The sequence below is a fragment of the Nerophis lumbriciformis genome, linkage group LG13, assembly GCF_033978685.3.
Source record: "Nerophis lumbriciformis linkage group LG13, RoL_Nlum_v2.1, whole genome shotgun sequence".
Lineage (NCBI taxonomy): Eukaryota > Metazoa > Chordata > Actinopteri > Syngnathiformes > Syngnathidae > Nerophis > Nerophis lumbriciformis.
In genome coordinates this window covers 34,528,977-34,554,121 of record NC_084560.2, presented here as the reverse complement: position 1 = coordinate 34,554,121, position 25,145 = coordinate 34,528,977, and the positions used below count along the sequence as shown (strand labels likewise).

Genomic DNA, 25,145 nt, shown 5'->3' with positions numbered 1-25,145 from the left:
CAAAACATTGGCTGTGGCAATAGGCAACCTACCAGTGTCCTATTTTTAATTCACTCAACAAGATGGAGTGGTGTCATTTCATTGGACAAAGAGTCTTATTTTATTTCTTTAAAATGTCCAAACTATGGCCCACCAGCCTCTTCAATTTGGCCCGCGAGACGTCATGGGTTGAACAAAGCATCGCACCGCCGAGTGCTTTGAAATAAATCTTAAATAACAGGCAGGCTCTGAATGCTACACATTTGCTACCATCGTGTGGACAATGAAAGTAAATTAGATCAATGACCCTTGAAAGTACTTTGAAATAACAGCACAGCATGCACTTATATGACACAATACAAACAACCTTCCCTAGTCATGGTGCAAAAAAAAAAAAAAAAAAAAAAGTCAACAGTCACAGAACATTCTGGATATTATGAAAAATGTCTAAACAGTACACCAGAGCGCATGATGGGAAACATGTAAAAAAAAAAAAACTCTCCACACTTATCCATGTTTAGCACATTTCAGCTGCTTGATATTTGATTGATTACAAAAGTTTAAAAAGGTTGTTACAGAAGTAAACATGGTTGCAGTCAAACTTTTACATACTCTTAATATCCAATTATATTAATGATATAACCATTATATTAATTATATATCCATCATATTAATATACTATGCGCAGTTAATTTACATAGTCGGCTTTCGGCCCCCCGCCCAATGCGAAAGTTTGGACACCCCTGTGGTAAACTATCCTTTTAGCTTGTGCTTTAAAAACTTACTCCAGTATGAAACAACGATTATATTCTGATATCAAGTAATACTGTGTTTTGAGCTCTGCTACGTCAGACTGTAAATAATAGTTTCTCATGTGTGGAAGCATGCGTGTCATCTCATCAATAACCATTTCAGCCACAAAAAAACGACCAAACATCCCTGGCTGTTACATACAGAAAATGCTGACTCAAAAAACTCCCTGCTCATTGTTCTGGCGCCCCCTGTAGTGCACAGTATGGCTGGACAAATAAGGCAAAAATAATATCCTGAGTATTTTGATTGATATTGTAATCACGATTAATTGCACTATTATTCATTAATTTGAAAACATGAGTATTTATTGTACCACCAAAATTTAACTTTAAACAGTAAAAAAAAACCCAGATACAAATGAGTAACAAATAAACCACAACAATAAAAATAAAAATAAAAGCAATAATACATTTAAGTAACAATATAAAAAACTATAGCGTTGAGTTTTTCTGTATTATCCATCCATCCATTTTCTACCGCTTATTCCCTTTTGGGGTCGCGGGGGGCGCTGGAGCCTATCTCAGCTACAATCGGGCGGAAGGCGGGGTACACCCTGGACAAGTCGCCACCTCATCGCAGGGCCAACACAGATAGACAGACAACATTCACACTCACATTCACACACTAGGGCCAATTTAGTGTTGCCAATCAACCTATCCCCAGGTGCATGTCTTTGGAAGTGGGAGGAAGCCGGAGTACCCGGAGGGAACCCACGCAGTCACGGGGAGAACATGCAAACTGCACACAGAAAGATCCCGAGCCCGGGATTGAACCCAAGACTACTCAGGACCTTCGTATTGTGAGGCAGATGCACTAACCCCTCTACCACCGTGACGCCTTTCTGTATTAATTGTTTGTAATTAAATTTTTTACCGTTTACACTTATTTTACCACTATAAAGTGTGCAGTTTGTGTGTAAAATAAAATGTAATAAAAATGTTTTTTAAATACATCTTCACATTTATTGGTGCAATACATATTTGGACAATTTTGACCAGTATTTTAAGTCAAAGCATAATCATTTTATAAATGTATCAATAAGTGCTTTAAGTACATTATGCTTGTGTAAAGTACCGTATTTTCCGCACTATAAGGCGCACCTAAAAACCACAAATTTTCTCAAAAGCTGACAGTGCGCCTTATAACCCGGTGTGCTTTATATATGGATAAATATTAAGATTCATTTTCATAAAGTTTCGGTCTCGCAACTTCGGTAAACAGCCGCCATCTTTTTTCCCGGTAGAACAGGAAGCGCTTCTTCTTCTACGCAAGCAACCGCCAAGGTAAGCACCCGCCCCCATAGAACAGGAAGCGCTTCTTCTTCTACTGTAAGCAACCACCCGCCCGCGTAGAAGAAGAAAAAGCGCGCGGATATACCGTACGTTTCATTTCCTTTGTGTGTTTACATCTGTAAAGACCACAAAATGGCTCCTACCAAGTGACAGGGATCCGGTTCATGAAAAGACGCAATCTCTCCATCCGCACACGGATTACTATTTCACAGCAACTGATATTCCTGTGAACCGCACTGTGGATACAACGGGAGCACGTACGGTGAATATTCGCACCACAGGGAATGAGAAGTCATCCTTCACTGTGGTTCTAGCTTGCCATGCTAATGGCCAGACACTTCCACCCATGGTGATATTCAAAAGGAAGACCTTGCCAAAAGAGACCTTTCCAGCCGGCGTCATCATAAAAGCTAACTCGAAGGGATGGATGAAGAAAAGATGAGCGAGTGGTTAAGGTAAGTTTAAGTTTACGCGAAGAGGCCGGGTGGCTTTTTTCAGCAGCTCCGTCCATGTTGATATACGATTCCATGACTGTTTTTTTGACATTCCTTTAGCGCAGTTAGATGCGGCTTACAACACGGGGCGGCTTATGGGTGGACAAAGTTTTGAAATATGCCGTTCATTGAAGGCGCGGCTTATAACCCAGGGCGCCTTATAGTGCGGAAAATACGGTACCTTTTGGAAACTTTTATTTTGTTAGTGCAGTCAGACCAGATGTTGCACTATTGTGGGGGGTGCTGTGTTGTTGTCGGTTTGACAAGAGACGACTTACTTGAGGCTGTTATTATATTAGTTTTTAAAATGCAAAAAAAAAAGCCTCAAGTTGCAACCATTGTTTGTATATTAATGTTACATGGATGATGTCGTTCACAACAACACAAGCAGAGGAGATGTGTTGAGGATGTATGGATTGTTCTTGCTAGCTTTAGCTTTGTAGTTAAGTTGCGGTTTTAAAGTTAAAAGCTAAAAAGTTAAAGTACCACTGATTGTCACCCACACACTAGGTGTGGCAAAATTATTCTCTGCATTTGACCCATCACCCTTGATCACCCCCTGGGAGGTGAGGGGAGCAGTGGGCAGCAGCGGTGGCCGCGCCCGGGAATCATTTTTGGTGATTTAACCCCCAATTCCAACCCTTGATGCTGAGTGCCAAGCAGGGAGGTAATGGGTCCCATTTTTTTTAGTCTTTGGTATGACTCGGCCGGGGTTTGAACTCACAACCTACCGATCTCAGGGCGGACACTCTAACCACTAGGCCACTAGTTAAGTGGCCGTCTTGACATTGATTGTTAAGTTCAGAATAAAGTTCAGGAATAAATGAGCGTTTATTAACAAGTTGCCTTTTTTTTTACCAATCATGTGATTCCGTCCACGGTTATGTGAATGCGGAAATCATGACTTACGTTTTTGTTGAGTTTAGTGATTAATGATTAGGCCTTGTGTCAAATAAAAAATAGCAACCATGGTGACATCCCAAACTTCTCGTAGACGTGCTCTTTTTTTCACTGTAACAAGCTCCGTACGTTGATAATCGTTTTTCTCCCGATTATTAGAAATTAATAATCGTTGTAAGCGATAATAGAAATTGAAATTACTGCGATAAACTCACAAGCGCACCGCCACTAAAAGATCAGGACGACCGGCACTCACCGAGAGTCAGCACAAGCTTGTTCTTGGCCGCCGTGGCGACAACCTCGGTTCCCAGGAAGTAGTGCAGCAGCATCTCCAGGCCCAGCAGCTGGATGGAGGGGAAGGCGGAGGGCACCTGCATGCTGGAGTTTATGCTGAGTCGAAGGCTGCTGTTCGAGCCCGCTGGGAGGAGACATCACCACAGATGTTCAACACAACACGCATGACTGAAAATAAAAACATCAACTCGAGATTAAAGCACAGTTCCTCAAACATTGAGCCCTGCTTAAATGAATCCACTTAAATTAGCACCTCAAACAAGACACCTGTGTTCCTCCTTCAGGTGTTATTAGAACTTTTATTATGACTAATAACCAGGAGTCTGAAATTTAACACGTTAACTATAAATTTCAAAAACGGCACAAATTATTTAACGGGTGATTAACGCATACACGTCTCTTTTGACCCTCGGGCCGTGCCGTAGCGGGAAAACTAAAAAAAAAAAAAACTAGGTGGGAAAACTAGGCTGCAGTTCACTTGTTATTCATGAGCCACGAGCGAGCAGAAATGGACGAATGAAAGTCTACCTTATGGAAATATCAGATTCAAAGCCATGACAAGTTGTTCGCCCCACAAGAAAGGACTTTTTTGTGTGAGAAGAGACGACATCCCTGTAGAAAACACCTGCTGTGAGCGTCATTCAGAGGTGGGTGTAGCTTCACCTCCGTGTTCAGATTAGGATTAAGGTGCAGTGATAAAATAACATTTAGATTGTTACTGTGACTGATAGTAAGTAAGATGACATAAAAGCTCAACAGAAATGAAAGACTGTCAACAGGAAGTCGAAATGGGACTTTTTTTTAAATTAACGGTCGACCTGACATCAAAACATGTCAAGACACTTTCACAAATCAATCACACACTTTTCCGGCTTCAAAATAACAGCGCAACGCTATACATCCGGTTTGACATTTACAAAATAAAAATGTATTACATTACAATCATGTTTTGTCAATAGGGATGGGCACCGGATCCGGTACTTTCTTGGCACAGACCGAAACCAGCACCAATCCCCGTAAGATCCAGCAGTGCCATGTTTGGGTGCCTGGGTTGTGCGTGACGTCACGTCTGTTTGAATTAGCACCTGCGAGTGACAAGTACTTGCGAGCACTTTAGAGGAAAACAGGCAATTTCGAAACGGACATGCTCCTAGTAATCTTGCAACCCATCAATGTTCAATGACAAAAACCCAACCATGCCAAATACAAAACGCTTTAAAGTGTGGCTCGTCTTTTGCAAATGCGATTCCGATGCAGATATTTTGACGCTTAAATCAAGGTAAATGGCAAGAATACTTCCAATCTGAGGAAGCACCTGGTTAAATCCAGGACTTTTCTCATGGCTGAAGAGTGCAGCCAAATTAGATGTTTGGCTGCAACATTTGGCACCTTTAGCGACGTCATACTTTGCTTGGCAACACACTGCCTTTTAAAAGGTATACACACGCATGAAACTTCTCTCTATTGCAAATGACATTATGAGATAGGCTCCAGCGACCCCACGCGACCCCGAAAGAGATAAGCTGTAGAAAATGGATAGATTATTAAAGTGTACCGTATTTAAAGTAACCAAATACTTTCCCTAGTAATTACATGTACTAAAGAGTAATCATAATAGTAATTAAATCACTTTTTTGGTTAATCAATCAATCAATGTTTACTTATATAGCCCTAAATTAAGTTAAGTAACTATAATTAATCACTGTTTAAAAGTAATTTGAGAACACTGATAATGTGGTGATGAGTTTAAACTGAAGACTTTCTTTAGAATATCGTATACCACGATACAACCTAAAAATACCGGGATATCAGTTTTGGTCCATATTGGTCAGCCCGAAGTATGAAGTATCTGTTCAAACGTGAACAATACTCATCCTTAGCAAGGGGCGACTGTATCCGACTTGCTCTTGGAACAAACAATATTTATTTAGTTTCACTTTTGGGTCTTGAATTTTGATCATTATGGTCTTGCCCTTCGGCAATCCCCACCGCCGTTCGGTTGCGGCTCCGCCGTGCAGCGAAGAAGCGCGTAATCCTATAATAAGGGAAGTAGTAATAAAGCGAGCCACAAAAAATGTATTCTGTCCTTCCAGAGGAGCCAACAAAGTCGGTCCTGCCTTGATAAACCACTATTTCTTGCAGCCCGCAACAAAACAACAGTGATATCATCTGGCAAGCACGTCACACAAGCAGTCCTCTAATTTCCTGGTCCCCGTATCAGCTGATATTTTACTCATTTAGCTGCCTGTGATATGCCTGTATATTTTTTTTAAAATTTTGGACCTCCAGAATCAGCCTGTCCTTATCAATTTGTGTCAAGATGAATTTAAGTCTGGAAACCAAGTTGACTTCATGTCCGTTGCCGCCCATTAAGACCTGTGTAAAATACGATCCTCTTTGAAGATATTTTTTATTTATTTTGAAAGTAGACCTGGATATTTTTATTTTGTGCGCAACTTCCTGTCGAACTCTAGTAGCAGATTAAAGCTAAATTGAACTGATTTGTTGCGGCGTCCGGCAAAAATAAAAGCGCTGTGTTTTAGTGTTTAAAGAATAGAAAAATTATCAACAATTGACATAAATACATCCAAATGAATCACTATTTCTGTTTCAGTCACTGTTATTTAGTCACTACAGTAATTACAACACAGGAACCACATGGGTTAGCCTACTCTATACAGTATTTACAACCTTACTAGTGTTCACTTCACAGCCACAGATGATTCATCTAGTTATTGACATTATTTACACATTACTTGGCTTCATTCACACATTACTTTGGCATTTTTGCTTTGATGGCTCTGACATGAGCCATCCAGACACATTGTTTAGCAGCTTGCATTTTCCTTTTTGTTTCTGCTTTAGGGGATTCTGCCTTGGATTGTATAGCCAATTTCTGTCTCTTCGACTCCATCTCCACTTCTAACAACTCCAAATGCAAACATCATAAAGCGTACAAACAATGTTTATTCTATTAGCTAACTTCCTTTATCTGAATAGCCATTCGTGATTTGTAGCATGAAATAACAAATATCTTGCAGTCATGTTTATGTTTCAAAACCGTAGAAATAATGAACAAAATGTCAGCTACTGTCTTGACCCGCCCTATCTTGCCTCTGATTGGCGTGTCCGTAATGTTTGCCCCAATCTTAATTAATCGTGACTTATCATAGTAAACAACCAACCAATCATGGATGTTCTTATACGTAAACAAACCAATCATCATTGGTGTTTTCCGTATAGTTTGTCCCCTGCCCGTGGAGTTGCTTCGCTACGTAGCTTCCATTTTTAAGTACATAATTTTTAATAGAAAACTGTAAGTTGTACCACTGGATTATCAAAAACTGTACTCATTACGGGAAAACCGTAGTTGTTGGCAGGTATGGCAAAGAGACGGATCAAGATTTTAACACACATTGCAGGTCAGAAAAAAATAAGGAAAAAGGAACATATTTATAAAATATTTTTACATAGATAAAAAAAGACTGATTTCAGACTATAAACGGAAAAGTCACATGCCTGCTATATTTAGCGCTAGAATGCCATGGCATGTCTTTGGTGTTCCGCGGGCGGTGGAAACGGACACACTGACTTGAATAAAACCCCGAAAGAGTCGGCCGCCGCGCGTGTGCCGGTCCGCGACAGTCTTGCATTCAGTGGAAACTCAGGGAATGTCATGCCGCGTTGTCCTACCAGTTTTGGGGTGAGCGACGCCATTCTGACCAGCTCCTCTGGCGGGGGTGCCCTGCGCCGAGGAGGAGTCCGATCCAATGGTGTACTGCAGCAGAGGAACCGACACCTGAGCAACAAAGCAAGCATTTTAATTGAAAACTTTTGACCATGAATTTGAAAATAAAAATAGCTTGAAGCTTCAGGTAGAACATATCCCACCTGATCAAAGTTAGGGAACAGGTTCGGGCCCAGCTGGACCACCAGGTACCACCACACCTCCACCTTGGTGAGCATCAGCGCCTCCGTCTTGACGTTGATGGACATGAGGGGCTGCATGAGGAGCTTCATGCGCTTGGTGCTGCACAGGATGTCTGGCAGAGCATGGGAGAAAGGCCACGGCTGAGACCCGGAAGACCCAGTCGGAGGCGCTGGAAACCATCGAGTGGACAGGGCGTCACTCACCTGGGTTGAGGGCAAAGTTGTCGATGAGACTCTTCCAGGCGATGAAGGCGATCTTCTTGACGGTGGGAGACGAGCTGCGAAAGCCCAGCTCCTCCAGGTGGAGCAGTGAGTTGATGAAGGGACCGCCACGATGCAACATCTGCCAAGCAAACATCACAGGAGGTCTCACTCGCACACAGTTTTTGATTCAACCTTTGACCTCAGCTACCTTCAATATCTTTGAGACACACTGTAGGACCCCCCCCCCCACCCCCCCAAAAAAATAAACAATTTGGTATTCTGGGGCATTGAATCACAAGTGGACTGTTGAGACAGTCTTAGGCCATGTCCCCCACGAACCCAGAGTTTCAAAAACACAAATGGGGTTAAAACAATGTCCATCCACACAAGTGTAGTTCCAAAACTGTCTGTCTACACTAGGGTTGTCTCGATACCAATATTTTGGTACCGGTACCAAAATGTATTTTGGTACTTTTCTAAATAAAAGGTGACCACAAGATAATTACATTATTGGCTTTATTTTAACAAACAATCTTAGGGTACATTAAACATATGTTTCCTATTGCAATTTAGTCCTTAAATATAATAGTGAACATACTAGACAACTTGTCTTTTAGTAGTAAGTAAACAAAAACAAAGACTCCTAATTAATCCGATACCAAGTAGTTACAGGATCTTACATTGGTCATATTCAAAGTCTTCATGTGTTCAGTGACGTATTTCCTGAGTTTATAAACATAATATAAATTTTTTTTTTTAAACGGAAAAAGATTTTGTGATTCTAAAAAATATCGATGTAATCATAGTAGTATCGACTAGATACGCTCTTGTACTTGGTATCATTACAGTGGATGTCAGGTGTAGATCCACCCATGGCATTCAGGAGCGCTATCTTTTGTTAGCGGTGACAACGGTTAGCTATTGTATCCTCCTACGGTGTGTAATGAAGCATGTGTAGCTATTCCTCGTCCTCCAGTGATAATGCTACATGTAAGAAACTTACTTTTTTTGTTGCCATGCCATTTGTTGGGCCCCCTTATTGCAAATAATTTGTTTGTGCTGTTTTTAAGTTATTCTAAAATACATATACTGACAAGTGAGGTCATCCAACCACCCCACCCACACACACCTTGTCAAAATCGGCCTAAACGTTTGGGCTGCATATTTTTTTTGTCTATTATAAATTTTATTTTATTAATGTTTTATCATTCATCCCACCTTATCAAAATCTCCTCAAACTTGTCCAAAATATTTGTGCTGCAAATTTTTTTGGTCTAACTATTATAATTGTTATGTTATTTTGAGTTGGTAATGAAAAACACGTTAATAACAAAAACAAATTGCAGCACAAACAAATGGAACACGTTTGGGGAGATTTTGTCAAGGTGGGCGGGCTGGTTATAAATAATAACACGTCAACATAAAAACTATAATAGTTAACATCAAAATTATAATAACATTTTGCCGCACAAACTTTTGGGACAAGTTTGGAGTGATTTTGACAAGGTGTGGGGACCGAATGACATCAGTAGTCAGAAAATGTATTTTAGAATAACTTAAAATCCGTAACATCACAAACCAACTTTTTTACAGCGCAAACGTAGCCGTTTTATTTTAAGGTTTCCAAATATGTGGGGCAATTTCGCACAGGTCATTAAGCTGAATGTGCAAGTCTAGTCTTATGTTGAGTCCTAGAAAGTGTTTATACTGTAAGTATTGTACTTATTACACCCCAGCTGTTAGTGTTGTGCATCATATTAGTTGTAATTCCCATTACCAAATTTGGATGTGTTGAAATCGCCATGTCAAATCGCTAATGCTAATCAGTAGCATGTATACGGTACATCCAATGCACATTAGCATCGAGCTAGCGCATTCTGAAAAGCGTAGCCTTACTCTCTAACACTTTCTATCAGGCATGCTGGCATACTTGGCATTGGAAAATTACCGAGAAGCAGTCTGCTACGAATACGCCGGTTTGCCCTCCAAGTGCTAGCGGCTGCAACCGGACATTACGTCACGTGCAACAAAATGTGTCAGTACAGTTAGATTTTTACGTGTATCAATACTCGGTGGTGCCGACAGAATTTGGTCGTACAAAATTCAGCACCCATCCCCCACAGCTCTTGAGCATTGTGACACATGGTCAGATATACAAAAGTAATAGGGTTCTTGCTAGGACAAGGTGATAATCCTTGAAAGTGCAAATATTTAAAAAGTACTGCAGGCCCTGAGAAGGTTTACGCACGATAAATTGTACGTGATGACAAAAACCAATGGTGTTCTTGCTGAAAATTAACACTTACCTTGCCAAGAAGTTTGACAAACAACGACCAGAGCTTCAGGACGTTCGTTTCATTCTTTGATATGAAAAGCTTCTGAAGCTCTGGGATCAGCTTCTGTGAGGATAAAAAGCATGTCAATTACGTCTGCATAACCGCCATCTTAAAATTGCCCACAAGTCCGAGGTCAGGCGCCGCACCGTGGACATAAGAGGCTCCATGACGGCGGCCACGTCCATCTGCTTTTGGAGGAGCAGCGGCAGGCTCATCTCCATGGCGGCCGCAGCCCGCAGACGCACTTTGGAGGCGGAGTGCACCACCAGGGGGATGACAAGCTTGGCCCAGCGCACTGTGCCTTCGCCCATCTGAACAGGGACCTGGTCCAGCAGCCTGGGAGCGTTCAAGCACACAACACAAAAAACAAAGACAAACTGAAAAAGTTTGCAACCGGTGGCTCAGTTTGATCGGATTTTGAATAATTTCACGTAAAATATAAAAACATTTTTTTACATCATATATTGCCTAAATGGCAACCGAAACCTTCGAGCGAACCATCAATTTATCAAAATGCATACACCAAAATTCAAAATAATCAGGTCCTGCGGAAAGCAACCAAAACCATATGTACTACATTAAACTCGTTTATCACTGTTAATTGGTATCAGGGAAAAGCAAGCCCAAATAAGCAACCATGTGTCTAAAAACAAACCTAAAAAACAACCCCGCGATCCACAAACTTTGCAAGTGACCTTAGAGGAAAAAGGTCACTCGTATTGCAAAATTGGCGAGGTAACCCACAGCAACAGTGGATGGAAATACTGTAACTTTGGTCTTGTGGCGAGAGCGACCTGCCAGGGCTTTCAAGCTAAACTCAAATACTCTACATACATTTTTCTTTGTCCATTTATGCTTTCCATTTGTTTTTCCATCACTACAGTATGGACTGAGGGTTACACAGGACGCAAACACGCGATTAAAAATAAATAGTGGCATTAAATGAACCTTTTGCGAACTTATTGAGTTAACTTTGACAGCTCTAATTATTATACTAATAGATGTATATTTTTTCATTGCGTTTTTTCACACAGCCCACTTAGGGAGCACACTGGTCAGGTTTTGACGAGTCATGAACGAGTATGTAATGGTATAAAACATTTCATATTGCTTGGATTTTACCGATGTCACGTCCGGTCCATTAAATATGCGTGGTGGTCAAGCTAGCTCTGTTCTCAATATGTACTAGGCGCAATTTAGAGAAGAAAAAAATGCCCTATGCTTGGGTTGTGTTCGGCTGTACGATTCCAGTTCCTAGAGAGGTAATGAAAAAGGGCGGAAGAGTGTGAGATTTTACAAAAAAACAAGAAAAGCAGCTCACACTCCAGTCCAAGGGAGCAGAGTCAAAGAATGCACAAGTTTGCAGTGGTCACTTCGTAAAAGGTTTATATATATATATATATATATATATATATATATATATATATATATATATATATATTTTATTTTTATTTTTTTTACGGTTATTATTTCCCATTTCAGTATTATAATTTCTTACACACAAGTTTGCTACGAGTGTTTCGAAAAGCACCAACTCGGCCAGTCTAAATAAAAGAAAGCTGATGTGAGCAAAACCTAAAAGCGTTAAGTTTTTACCAAAGACAACAAATTAATCTTTCAGCATATACACAATGTTGACAACTACAGTTATATTTTGATAAACAATCATAAAAGAATATTTCAGCCGATACACAATGTTGACATCTATAGTTATATTTCGATAAAAAATGGCGAAAAACGCACTATTCGTAAACAGTGCATATAACAGCAACATACATGGCAGTAGACGCAAAGTTAAATCATAAATACAACCTTACCCGAGCAAAAACGATGCATATTTATCCGGGAGAGTCTTGATACCAATTTCCTTCACTCAGCCACACACAAAGAAGTTGTAGACCTCATGTTTTTACAAGTTTTCATCCGTTTTGTCGTGTAGAATGTCTAGAGCACAATAGTGGGATATGTCTGGGAACGCTACAGACGTATAATCCTTTATCAGCTGCTTGCTGTACAACAGCCATCTTGAATTGGTCGACCACCACTGGTTTTCACTTCTGGGAAGAAGTCACGTGTCAGAATACAAGCAATAGGGCTGGGTGATATGGCTGAAAACTGTATCACGATTTGAGTGTTTTATATATCGTGATACATGCTTTATAGAGTGTAAAAAAATAGTGCAAATGTAAACAGAAAAACCTGAGAAGAACTACTTTCTGCAGGTTTGGTTCCAGGAAGTCACAGCTGTGCTCTAAGGGTGAGTGTGACGAAGGTGGTGAGTAGGACGAGTGCCTTGCATTATTTACTACATTGGTCTGACTACGGTCCCTTTTTTAAAAATCCAAAAAACTGCCATACTGTCCAGGTGACTTTTCCTCTTTTGTCCACAATTTCTTCATTTTGACTTTCTCTTCTCACTCCATGCAAAGAATCAAACGCCAGACAACAAGATGGCGCAACCAATCTTGATAGTTGATACTGTCACCTAATTGGCTGTTAGCATGTCACACCCACTGATCAGTGGTCACTTCCTGCATTGCTTGGTTACCAGAGAGCGAGTGCATTTTGTTCATGCAACCAACCTTGCTTTGCAACTTCCGTTTTCTTCCAGCGAACAGGAAAACATTTCAGTGGTCTTGTGGTTAGAGTGTCCGCCTTGAGACTGGGAGGTTGTGAGTCCAAACCCCGGCCGAGTCATACCAAGGACTACAAAAAATGGGACCCATTACCTCCCTGCTTGGCACTCAGCATCAAGGGTTGGAATTGGGGGTTAAATCCCCAAATGATGCTGCTCACTGCTCCCCTCACCTCCCAGGGGGTGAACAAGAGGATGGGTCAAATGCAGAGGACACATTTCATCACACCTAGTGTGTGTGTGTGTGTGTGTGTGTGTGTGTGTGTGTGTGTGTGTGTGTGTGTGTGTGTGTGTGTGTGTGTGTGTGTGTGTGTGTGTGTGACTATCATTGTAACTTTTAACTTTCGAATGTTTTATCAAACGCATTTTTTATTGATATCAATTACGTGTCTGCCACGACATATTGATATCGTTTTATCGCCCAGCCCTACCTACTTTCTTCTACCAGGAAATGAACAGCATCACCAGTGTAGTTGTTTATGGAACTGCAATCATAACGGTTTTACCATCATTTTAATTTAAAATGGTAGTACTAACCGTCAGGACTTTTCACGCAATTTATCATCAAAGACAAGTAATCGTTAGATCTCTAATTGTGACCATCTTTTATGGATTTTTGTTTTTCCATCAGTCTTTACTAAAGGTTGAAATCTAATAAATATACACAATGAGCATTGGAGAGGATACAGTTAGTGTTTAAAAAATAAAAACATTTTTAAACACTAACTGTACTCTTTCCAATGCTCATCATGTGTGTGTGTATATATATATATTTATTAGGGGTGTAACGGTACTTGTATTTGTATTGAACCGTTTCGGTACGGGGGTCCCGGTTCGGAAGTGTACTGAACGAGTTTCCACGCGGGCATATTAAGTAGCGTAACGCAGGTTGTGTAAACAATGCACACCGAGGCACAACACACGGCATGCTAGCAGCTAATGGGCTACGATAGACTGACCATACGTCCTCTTTTCACCGGACATGTCCTCTTTTGCAGAGCTGTCAGGGCGGAGTTTCTTAAATGCCTCAAATGTCCGGCATTTTGAGTTAGGATTGCGTGTATTTTCAATGTATGTTCAGGGTTAAGAAGGGGTTAAAAACAAAAAACAAATTGTGCGCGCAGCAGCATTCGTGAGGGAAGGGCAGAGATAGAGAGAGCGAGAGAGTTATGATAAACGCGCATGCGTCGCCAGGCTCTGCTTTTTATCCATAGATTTATCAGATTAAATTTTTTATTTTGGAGGCCATTTGCGGCCCACAGCTAATGTTTTAAAGGCCCACGGCATATTCTAAAAATACTATTAAAATAAACAAAAACATAACAAAAGTGAAATAAAAAAGCTTAAAAGGTTAAATGTAATTTAGAAAAAGTTGCAATGTTGACTAATAAAACAAAGCTGTTTTTTTTCTTTCAAACTGTCATTGCTCAAAACATAATATTTAATCAAAATCAATGTTATTATGAATTATTGACCTATCCAAGGTTCCGATTACTTCACATCAAATATTCCACTAAGAAAAATATCTTTGGTGGAAGATTTTGCAAATTTGGTGAATAAATAACCCAAAAATGTATATTTTGTTGTTTTCTTACTGTACCGAAAATGAACCGAACCGTGACCTCTAAACCAAGGTACGTACTGAACCGAAGTTTTTGTGTACCGTTAGTGTTTTAAAAGGCTGACTTATGACTAGGGCTGCAACTAACGATTAATTTGATAATCGATTAATCTGTCGATTATTACTTCGATTAATAATCGGATAAAAGAGACAAACTACATTTCTATCCTTTCCTGTATTTTATTGAAAAAAACCAGCATACTGGCGCCATGTTCTTTCAACTTGCCAAATAAAACAAGGGAAATGTTACAAAAATGCACACTTTTGACACCCCTGCTATAGATAATAAAAAATGTAATCTGATAAATCTATGGATAAAAAGCAGAGCCTGACGACGCATGCGCGTTTATCATAACTCTCTCGCTCTCTCGCTCTCTCTCCCTCTCTCACCAATGCTGCTGCGTGCAGAATTTGTTGTGTTTTTAACCTTCTTAACCCTGAACGTACATTGAAATTACACGCAACCCTAACTCAAAATGCCGGACATTTGAGGCATTTATGAAATTCCGCCCGACAGCCCCGCAAAAGAGGACATGTCCGGTGAAAAGAGGACGTATGATCAGTCTATCTTAGCCCGTTAGCTGCTAGCAAAAGAGGACTAGCAGCGACCGGTTTCACGGACATGCCGGACATTTCATAAATGCCTCAAATGTCCGGCATTTTGAGTATTGTTTACACAACGTGCAGTACGCTACTTAATATGTCCGTGTGGAAACTCGTTCGGTACACTTCCGCACCGAAACGAAACCCCCGTACCGAAACGGTTCGATACAAATACACGTACCGTAACACCCCTATTATTTTGATTATTGTTTCTCATCTGTTTGTAAATGTTGCAGTTTATAAATAAAGGTTAAAAAAACGTAGCCTCTGCGCATGCGCATAGCATAGATCCAACGAATCGATGACTAAATTAATCGCCAACTATTTTTATAATCGATTTTAATCGATTAGTTGTTGCAGCCCTACTTATGACGTCGTTACGACACACGTTACCTGATGATCACGTTCAAAGCCTCGTGTTCCATCACCACAGACTGGACGTCGCCTTTGCTCCAAATGCTCTCCAGCATTGCCAGGATAAACGGGACCTGAAACAAAGGACGAAGGTCGGGTCAGAACCTCTGCGCGGTGCGACCGGAAAGACGGACCAGCGCGCTCACTTTTTTGCCCACCACGTCGGTGGAGAAGCTCTGTTTGGAGATGACCCACAACGCCCGGGTGCAGGTGTTCTTCTCCGTGGAATTAGACACCACCGAGCAAAGTGCGGACAGGATATCGGCGGCCAAGGTTTCTGGAAAATGTGAGTACTGGTTTATTCACATCGGTGACATAAAAATAAAAAAATCAACATACCGGAAACTTGCGAGACGACGTGCGAATGGTAGAGACAAAACCCCAACGCCTGCAGGGCCGCTTGGCTCAGCTCGGCGTGTGGACTGCTGACGTGGGCCTGAGGACGCCAAGACGCGGCGTTATGACAGTGATGTCGCCGCGCGCTATGAAAAACTCAAAACTCACCAAGATGGTCGCGCCCAGACGGGAAAAGTGCTTTTCAACTGCAGGGAGAAACTGCCGACCCTCCTCTCCACTGAGGCGGCTGCAAAATTGGGGGGGAAAAATCAATTAAAAAACTAATTAAAATCTAAAATAATTTAATAACTTCATTATTTAATTTTTTATACAGTCAGATTAAACAGATCTTACCCTTCACTGGGTGGCGCTGTGCCTAATTTAGAACGTGGCCTACACACTTTTTCATGGCCACATCTTCATACCTACTAATGTTTAGTAATTATGATCAATGGAGCTGAGAATGGCGTCACATTAGTGCCAAAAATCCAAGCGCATAAAAACTGTTATCGTGCGTTGATTCTCCACTTCGTGCGCGACACCCTTTTGCGCGCGCGTGCGGTGCCTTTCTACGCGCGCGTGCGGTGCCTTTCTGCGCGCGCGTGCGGTGCCTTTCTGCACGCACATCATCTCGGTCTGTGCGCTCTCTGTGTAGTCCTGGCATCTCTCCTCGCGCTGTCTGTTTCTTTTTGGCACTTTGGGGGCGGGTATGCTTAAACGGCCCCTCCTTTCTGATTGGCTCTGAGCATTATTCATACAACCAATGATTCTCCAGCGTAGCAACGTTGTAGCCATCTTACCTCGGACAGCTAGCCTCAATCATTACATTGATGTCAATGGTACATGTACTAATTAAATTACCATTACTTGCTCGATTTTCGACCAATTTACAAACGGTTTGCCTTGTTACAAATCTTATTACATGTAGATATGACATAGGATGCTGTACCTGTTGAAATTACCTCTTTCGCTTTAAAAAAAAAAATGACTTAATTGTGCAACATAGTTGTGTAGGGTCAGTGTTAGTCAGTTCTCTGATTATTTTAAACTGTTTCAGAATACATTATTAAAAGGCTATTTTTAACATTTTAAAAACAAAATTCAAAGATTATTTCATTAATTTTATGGTTGAATCAAAAGAAATTCCATAAATTAGAAAACAAATGTTCAAGAAGAAGTGAAAATATAAAATAATGTTATGGTTGGATGTTATTGCTGGTGGACCAGTTCTGGCTGAAAGATGTGATTATGGTGTTTGTTGTCTTATTATTTATTTGGGTCACATTTTGTATTACCGTACCCTGTATTGTGTTTATGTGGTATGAAATAACCTTCATCAGCCCGCGACATTTTTTTATCCACTTCTTCCTCCGTAAATCTTGATACATATTGACGATGACCCGCCCTGCTATACTTCTGATTGGCTCTGAGCATTTTTCGCCTGACCAATCAGAAAGAAGGGGCCGTCTAAGCATACCCGCCCCCAAAGTGCCAAAACGAAACATGACAGCGCACAGACCGAGACGGCGCGCGCGCAGAAAGGCACCGTGCGCGCGCAGAAAGGCACCACGTGCGCGCAAAAGGGTGTCGCGCGCGCACGAAGTGGAGAATCAGCGCGCAATAACAGTTTTTATGCGCTCGGATTTTTGGCACTAATGTGACGCCATAGCTGAGTACCAGGTTTAAATCAGGGGTCTTCAATGTCTTCCAGGACAAAGACCCTCAGACTGATGAAGAGATGCAAAGAATACATTATGGTGTCGCTAGCTAGCGGCTACGGCCCAGCTTGTCCTGCTAGCTGGCAGCTAGAGCGCCAATTGCTAGCCATCTTAAATGCTAACATTAGTATAACTATTAGGGGATGTCAAAGAAAATCAATTTTCAAATGAATCGCAATTCTTTTAATGAATGAATCGATTTCAAAAAATCAAAAATCCATTTGAGAAAAAAAAAATATACCCGTATGTATGTATATATATATATATATATATATATATATATATATATATATATTTATTTTTAATCTGTCCTGTCCAGCCAGGCAAATCATATTGTTGACGTAGATGTCCATATTTGTTGTACAGATTTACTCTAGAAAAGAGAAGTATTGGATACTTTTCTTGTTGCCTTATTTGTATTTGACTTTATTAAATGTTTGGGTAAATGGTAAATGGGTTATACTTGTATAGCGCTTTGACACTATTTTCACACACACATTCACACACTGATGGCGGGAGCTGCCATGCAAGGCGCTAACCACGACCCATCAGGAGCAAAGGTGAAGTGTCCTGCTCAAGGACGTGACTAGGTTGGTAGAAGCTCGGGATCGAACTAGGAACCGTCAGATTGCTGGCACGGCCACTCTCCCAACCGCGGTACTTGGTATTTATTGGGTAGAATGTTATGGAAAGCAGTTTTCTTTTAAGTAATATTAATGATTACCAGAACTGTTAATCTATTTTTAGAGAAATGTAGTTAATCATAGAACTGGTACCCAATGTTATTTAAAAAAAAACAAGTATTGATTTTGAATCGAGAAACGATTCTGATTTGAATCGTTATCCCCAAGGTCCGAATCGTGTGGTGCCAAAAGCTTCATAGCCCAAATAACAATGTTTTCATTTTAAACCTGCAGGGTGCAGTGAGTAGGGTGGCCATGCAAATGCCATTTACAGTATAATCTACACTACAGAGTGTTGGATTAATGGTAATGTATATGTAAATATCTTGTATGACAAAAGATGCAGGGGGAATTAATATATAAAGTTTCATCAACCAAAAATGTCACAACCCTCTTGCGATACCTCTGCGGACCACCTCGAGATTGCAGACCCCATGTTGTAGAGTACCGGTTTACATTTTTGTGGCGAATCGTCCGACAGACTTTCAAAGTTTGTCGCCAAGCCCCGCCCACATCCTGTGGCGTGGGCTGAAACTTGTCGCACTTTGTTACCGTCCATCATTCTGGGACACCTGGTTTTGATTTGGGCTCATTTGGTCAAAGTCCCCCAGGTCGAAGTACGACCAGATTTGTTCCCAAAAGACAACTTGTGAACATGGCTTTTTGAGATTTGATGTGTGCGTCCTGTTATGTTCCACGACTCCGTCAACTGCAATTTCTTTTAAACCGAATAAGGGGGCGCTACTGCATGAGATGTTAGGATTAGTGTTCCAGCCCCGAAAATTAAATTTTTTTTTACTGCGCCCGACTGATGACTTTTCATGCAAGCGAAAGCCTAAAAAAGCGAGGAAACACATGTAATATTAACTTAAAAAATTCCCGCAGAAACTTTGATGGGCATGTTATCTGTGCTGTGAACCTCTAGCCCAGCGTTAAATGAAGCTAAAAGGCAAGGATAAAACTTTAACATGCTAACGTTAGCTTGTTAGCAGTTAACATACTTGCAAAATGGAGACATCTTTCAAAACCCATACATTTTAGATTTAACTGATCAAAATTAGCTACAATGCTAGCATAAAACATTAACATGCTAATAGTAGCATGCTTACATAAGAGAAGTACAGTAAGAATACTTCTAAGATGGCAGGCACCAAGTATCAAAACCTATGATTTTTAGGGTTACCGGTAAACCATTCCCTCTTAAATAGTGGCGGGGAGTGTTGTTTCCTTTCGTATTAAAATGCTTACAATGTTATGCAGAGGTATAGTTATAACAATTTCATACACAAATTATACTATTCATAGTAGGGATGTCCGATAATGGCTTTTTGCCGATATCGTCCAACTCTTTAATTACCGATACCGATATCAACCGATACCGATATATACAGTCGTGGAATTAACACATTATTATGCCTAATTTGGACAACCAGGTATGGTGAAGATAAGGTCCTTTTTAAAAAATTAATAAAATAAGATGAATAAATTAAAAACATTTTCTTGAATAAAAAAGAAAGTAAAACAATATAAAAACAGTTACATACAAACTAGTAATGAATGAAAGAACAGAAAATATTTGAGAAGCACTGGGTTAAACATTCAAAATTACCTAGAATATCAGTATTTCATTTTAGTATGCAAATGTTAGCATGCAAACATAAGAAAAGCACAAGAAGCATACTTCTAAGATGGCGCCAGGTATCAAAATCCATGATTTTTAGGGTTAAACATACAATATTAGCTAAAATGCCAGAATAATTGGATAGTACCGTATTTTTCAGAGTATACGTCGCACCGGCCGAAAATGCATAATAAAGAAGAAAAAAAACATATATACGTCGCACTGGAGTATAAGTCGCATTTTTGGGGGAAATTTGATAAAACCCAACACCAAGAATAGACATTTGAAAGGCAGTTTAAAATAAATAAATAATAGTGAACAACAGGCTGAACAAGTGTACGTTATATGAGGCATAAATAACCAACTGAGAACGTGCCTGGTATGTTAACGTAACATATTATGGTAAGAGTCATTCAAATAACTATAACATATAGAACATGCTATACGTTTACCAAACAATCTGTCACTCCTAATCGCTAAATCCCATGAAATCTTATACGTCTAGTCTCTTAAGTGAAAGAGCTAAATAATATTATTTGATATTTTACGGTAATGTGTTAATAATTTCACACGTAAGTCGCTCCTGAGTATAAGTCGCACCAAACTACGAAAAGAACTGCGACTTATAGTTCGAAAAATACGGTATGTTAATGTTAGCATGCCAACATAAGAGAAGTTCAGTAAGCATACGTCTAAGATGGCGTAAAGTATCAAAATCCATGATTTTTAGGGTTAAACATACAAAATTAGCTAAAATGCCAGTATAATAGGATAGTATGCTAATGTTAGCATGCTAACATAAGATAATTTAACAGACTTTTAAGATTGTGCCAAGTATGAAAAAGTTAACATGCTTGCAAGATGAAGACAAAGTCTCAAAATCCATGTATTGTAGGTTCAAATGATAAAAAATAGCTGAAATGCTACGGACTAGCAAAAAACATTAACATGCTAACATTAGTATGAGAACTTAAAAAAAGTTAACACACTTCTAAGTGGGCACCAAGTATCGAAAGTCGTGATTTTTTTTAGGTTTATACGAATACATTTGACCAAAATGCTGGGATAAAACAACAGCAGGCTAACATCGAAGAAGTTAGCATACTTTTAAGATGGCGCAAAGTATCAAAATCAATCATTTTTAGGTTTAAACATGCAAAATTAGCCAAAATGCGAGTATAAAGCGTTGGCATGCTAGCAAGTGACCAGATAGGAGAAAATACCAAAAGTGACGAAGCAGTTCTTTAATGTACCTACACCATGCCCAGTATATATTTTTATACGAGTAAAATAGCTACAATTTTAAAATGCTAATAGTTAGCATGCTCACACCTAGCAAGACAGCATGTCCTGAATGTACTGAACATTTGCACATCGGAACAGTTTAAATCACTTGAAAAATGAGGAAATTGAGAAGAGGTAATGCTACCTCAATCTGCAGTTTGCAAAACAAATCTACTATTGTAAGGGTGCGTACCTAATCAATAGGGTCAAGTGTACCTAATCAATGGACCCATTGAGTCTTTTCCCTTTATAGCGTCGCCATGGTAACACTAAACTGGCGAGACCTTTCCAACGATATAAGATACGTTGGGGTTCTTTGGCCGGTTCCATAAGTCCAAGCAATTTTAATATGTGCTGCTTGCTTCGCAGCAGGCCCTTACATAACTACAATGATGTCTTTCTGCTCGGGCGATAATCGTGAAATCATCACTATTGAAAGAAGCGGTGACGGATGGCAAATATGAGGCCTACTTGGCGATGGTGAGATAGGCGTCGGTCTGCTCAGGGCGTCCAGCGGCGCCGTCCTCCAGACACTCCAGCAGGGGGACGATGCTGAAGGCGCTGGGAGGCTCTGCCGACGCCATCATCGTTACTCAACGTTGCACAGCCTTCGGGAGGAGGAAGGAAGACGAAAACACACGACAACATTATAGAACTGTGGAACTCCTGAATTCAAACACTTGTACAATTTTGGGGAAAAAACATAACTTAAAAGTTGCAGATTTTTTTTCTTCCTTTGGCTTGATGGTGATGTGAGCCCGGGAAAATGTGATGATAACCATAGATGAGCTAACAGAACCTATTAGGATGTAGTTCATTTTATTGGCCAACTTACTGTATTAGTTGTATAACTATATACACCTGTGTTATACATTTTACATACATGTGTAGCCGGGATAGGCTCCAGGCCCCCTGGGAACCCCAAAAGGGACAAGTGGTAGAAAATGGACGGATATTTATATTTCATGTATTATTCTTCAATAGTGGTGTGGCAACACAAAACAGCTTTTGGAGCTTACATCATCACAACCATTTTACACTAGCCTTGCAGTGCTACACATAAGGGCTGAAGCTACCAAGTATTTTAGTAATCAAGTATGATTAGTTGGTTTAATTCAGGGGTGTCCAAACTTTTGAACTTTGAGGCCGCATTAGACTGAAAAAAATTTGGGCGAGGGCCAAAATCATATAAAGTAACACATATACACACATTCGTACATATATCATATTGATATAATGGAAATATAATTAATATACTGTAGTTGGATATTAAGAGTATGCGAAAGTTCGACTTCTGCCTTGTTTACTTCCATGACCTCAAAGTTTTGTGTCCAATCAGAAATATCAAGCAGCCAAAATGCGCCAAAAATGTATAGGTGTGAAGTGTTTTGCATTTTTCCCATCATGCTTTGTAATGGATTCAAATGTGTGTAATTTGGCATTTTTATGGTGCATTGACGTTTTTTATAATGTCCACAAATTTCAGTGAGCAGATTGTGTTGTGTGTCACCTTGTCAGTTGACTTTTTGTGTTGGTTGGATTCTCTTTTTTCGCACCATGACTAGGGAAGTTTGTTTGCATTGGGTGATACGACTAAATGCTGCGCACACTTACATTCAAAGCATAATAAAGGTAATTTACCTAATACAACACACTTAATGGATAATAGTTAAAGATCGTTGTACTTGCCATAACCCTCATTACTTTCAATATTTCTTTTTACAGTATATTTACCTTCTATTGAACTTATTTGATCTACCGTATTTTTCGCACTAAAAGGCGCACCTTCAATGAATGCCTATTTTAAAACTTTGTTCATATATAAGGCACACCACATTATAAGGCGCATAGAATAGATGCTACAGTAGAGGCTGGGGTTACTTTATAGGGGCGGCATGGCGTAGTGGGTAGAGCAACCGTGCCAGAAACCTGAGGGTTGCAGGTTCGCTCCCCGCCTCTTACCATCCAAAAATCCCTGCCGTTGTGTCCTTGGGCACTTCACCCTTTGCCCCCGGTGCCACTCACACCGGTGAATTGAATGATGAATGATAGGTGGTGGTCGGAGGGGCCGTTGGCGCAAATTGCAGCCACGCTTCCGTCAGTCTGCCCCAGGGCAGCTGTGGCTATGAAAGTAGCTTACCACCACCAGGTGTGAATGTTTAATGGGTGTTACATGTAAAGCGACTTTGGGTACTTAGAAAAGCGCTATATAAATCCCAGTTATTATTATTATTATTAGCAGAGTGCAGTGATGCAAATGCATGTCAAGTTGATCAACAGATTGTATTATTCTCCAGTGCAATAACAGTACTGAAATGAAGGCTAAAAGGGCATTAATGGGAGCTTTAAAAAAACCGTAGAAGTAACTAAATAGTTACTTTTCACAGTAACGCATTACTTTTTGGTGTAAGTAACTGAGTTAGTTTTGAAATAAAGTAACTAGTAACTGTAACTAGTTACTGGTTTTCAGTAACTAACCCAACACTGATAATGACAATCAAACTATTCTATTCTGTAATATGAATCAACACTTTATGCTTTTACACTTGTATGCCTTAATTATGTTACCTAAAAGGGGAAAGTTTGACCCTGGAATAGACTATTTCCATTCCCATTGTTTCCTATGGGGAGATTCAAATATAGAAACTGACTCAGAGGACCAATAAAACAACTTCCACATGAGTAGTATCAAAACATATAACAGGTATAAAAAAAAAGTAAGATAGATAATGTGTGCGATTATAGGTAAACAGCTAATGCTAACCAATGCTAACACACCACACCATTAGCAGCCCCGTTGTCTCATCACGCAGACAAATAACAGCGTATTACAAGACACTTTTCTTACGAGTATTATGATTGCTTACAAACACTTGTCACACATTTTAGAAACTCGCAAGAATGTTACATAGTTAACTAGCAATGTAGCTTAGCTAGCAAGCGCGCAGCGAACACGCGTGTGCTAAGCTAACAGCTATTGGCTAACATATATTAGTGTTTATTGGGACGTACAATACACGACAATTAGATAATAATGCAAGCATTTAATTTAGTGTCAGACAGTTAAACATACGCCCCACGCACACGCGAAACTCCTCATAAGCTCACCTGGCGGTCCGCAGAGATGACGCACTGTTCGAAGCAGAAAACCGAGAAGGGGACGAGCGCTACTAAAGTGTCCGCCTATCGAGCTCAGCACCTCGGCTTGCTCTCTGCACGACACTCGGCCTTTTTTGCTTGTGTTTGAAAACACGACGCCTTGTGCTTTCGTCCCGCGAAATAGCTGGCGCCAAACCTCTCGGAGACGTCAAATCACCTTTGACCCCAATGACGTCACATCCGGCCCAGCCCCCGTTTTTACCTTATAAGGAGCACGATGACGACAAAATTTACAGCAAAAGGGAGAATAATACATGACAAAAGTCATGTAAACCGTATATTTTAGTCATAAAAACAAAACACGAGTGGTTTATGATCATTTTATGTTGCAACACAAAACATACAATTGAAAAACAAAGCCGTCGAAAAGCAATAATTTAGATCTGAACAAATGTTTTATATTCTATATTTTGTCTTATAATAATACAAATAATCAATTAGCTGAAAACGAAAAAAAGGACCAAAAACAGATGTTTTCTCACATTGCGACACCGGAACCGGAAGTTGCTATTTAATACAACCCCGCGGAAAAGCCTGGAGGAAAAAAAACAATGTGGTGTAGTTTCCTGTGTTTATATATAAAACATATTACATACTTGGCCAATAAATATGATTCTGATTCTGACAATGATCCATGACACAAGACCACACTGTCTTTTCTCTACAGACCAGTACGCAGTCTTGTCTTTTTTAAATACAACTTCCGGTTCTTCTGGTATCAGAATAAGAAATATAAATGGTTTTTTTTTTTCATTAAAATTTTTCTTGTATTGAATATAAAATGAAAACCAACCCGGGTCTGGTTGTTGCTCTTTGACACTGATAAATA

At 40.1% G+C, this 25,145-nt stretch overlaps 1 protein-coding gene across 1 annotated transcript in view; it reads right to left on the bottom strand.

The window, feature by feature from the left end:
- The window catches only part of rif1 (replication timing regulatory factor 1), a 53,591-nt gene extending 29,119 nt beyond the window's left edge, over window positions 1–24,472 (bottom strand). Inside the window, exons 1-12 of the mRNA XM_061970935.2 lie at window positions 24,266–24,472; window positions 21,629–21,765; window positions 16,020–16,098; window positions 15,855–15,951; window positions 15,662–15,792; window positions 15,495–15,589; window positions 10,389–10,578; window positions 10,213–10,305; window positions 7,907–8,045; window positions 7,664–7,815; window positions 7,466–7,571; window positions 3,735–3,896 (exon numbers count right to left, since the gene is read on the bottom strand). Of these exons, the coding sequence (XP_061826919.2) occupies window positions 3,735–3,896; window positions 7,466–7,571; window positions 7,664–7,815; window positions 7,907–8,045; window positions 10,213–10,305; window positions 10,389–10,578; window positions 15,495–15,589; window positions 15,662–15,792; window positions 15,855–15,951; window positions 16,020–16,098; window positions 21,629–21,744 (1,360 nt within the window). The 5' untranslated portion in view covers window positions 21,745–21,765; window positions 24,266–24,472. The remainder of the gene's footprint in view (window positions 1–3,734; window positions 3,897–7,465; window positions 7,572–7,663; window positions 7,816–7,906; window positions 8,046–10,212; window positions 10,306–10,388; window positions 10,579–15,494; window positions 15,590–15,661; window positions 15,793–15,854; window positions 15,952–16,019; window positions 16,099–21,628; window positions 21,766–24,265) is intronic.
- Between the last annotated feature and the right edge of the window lie 673 nt (window positions 24,473–25,145).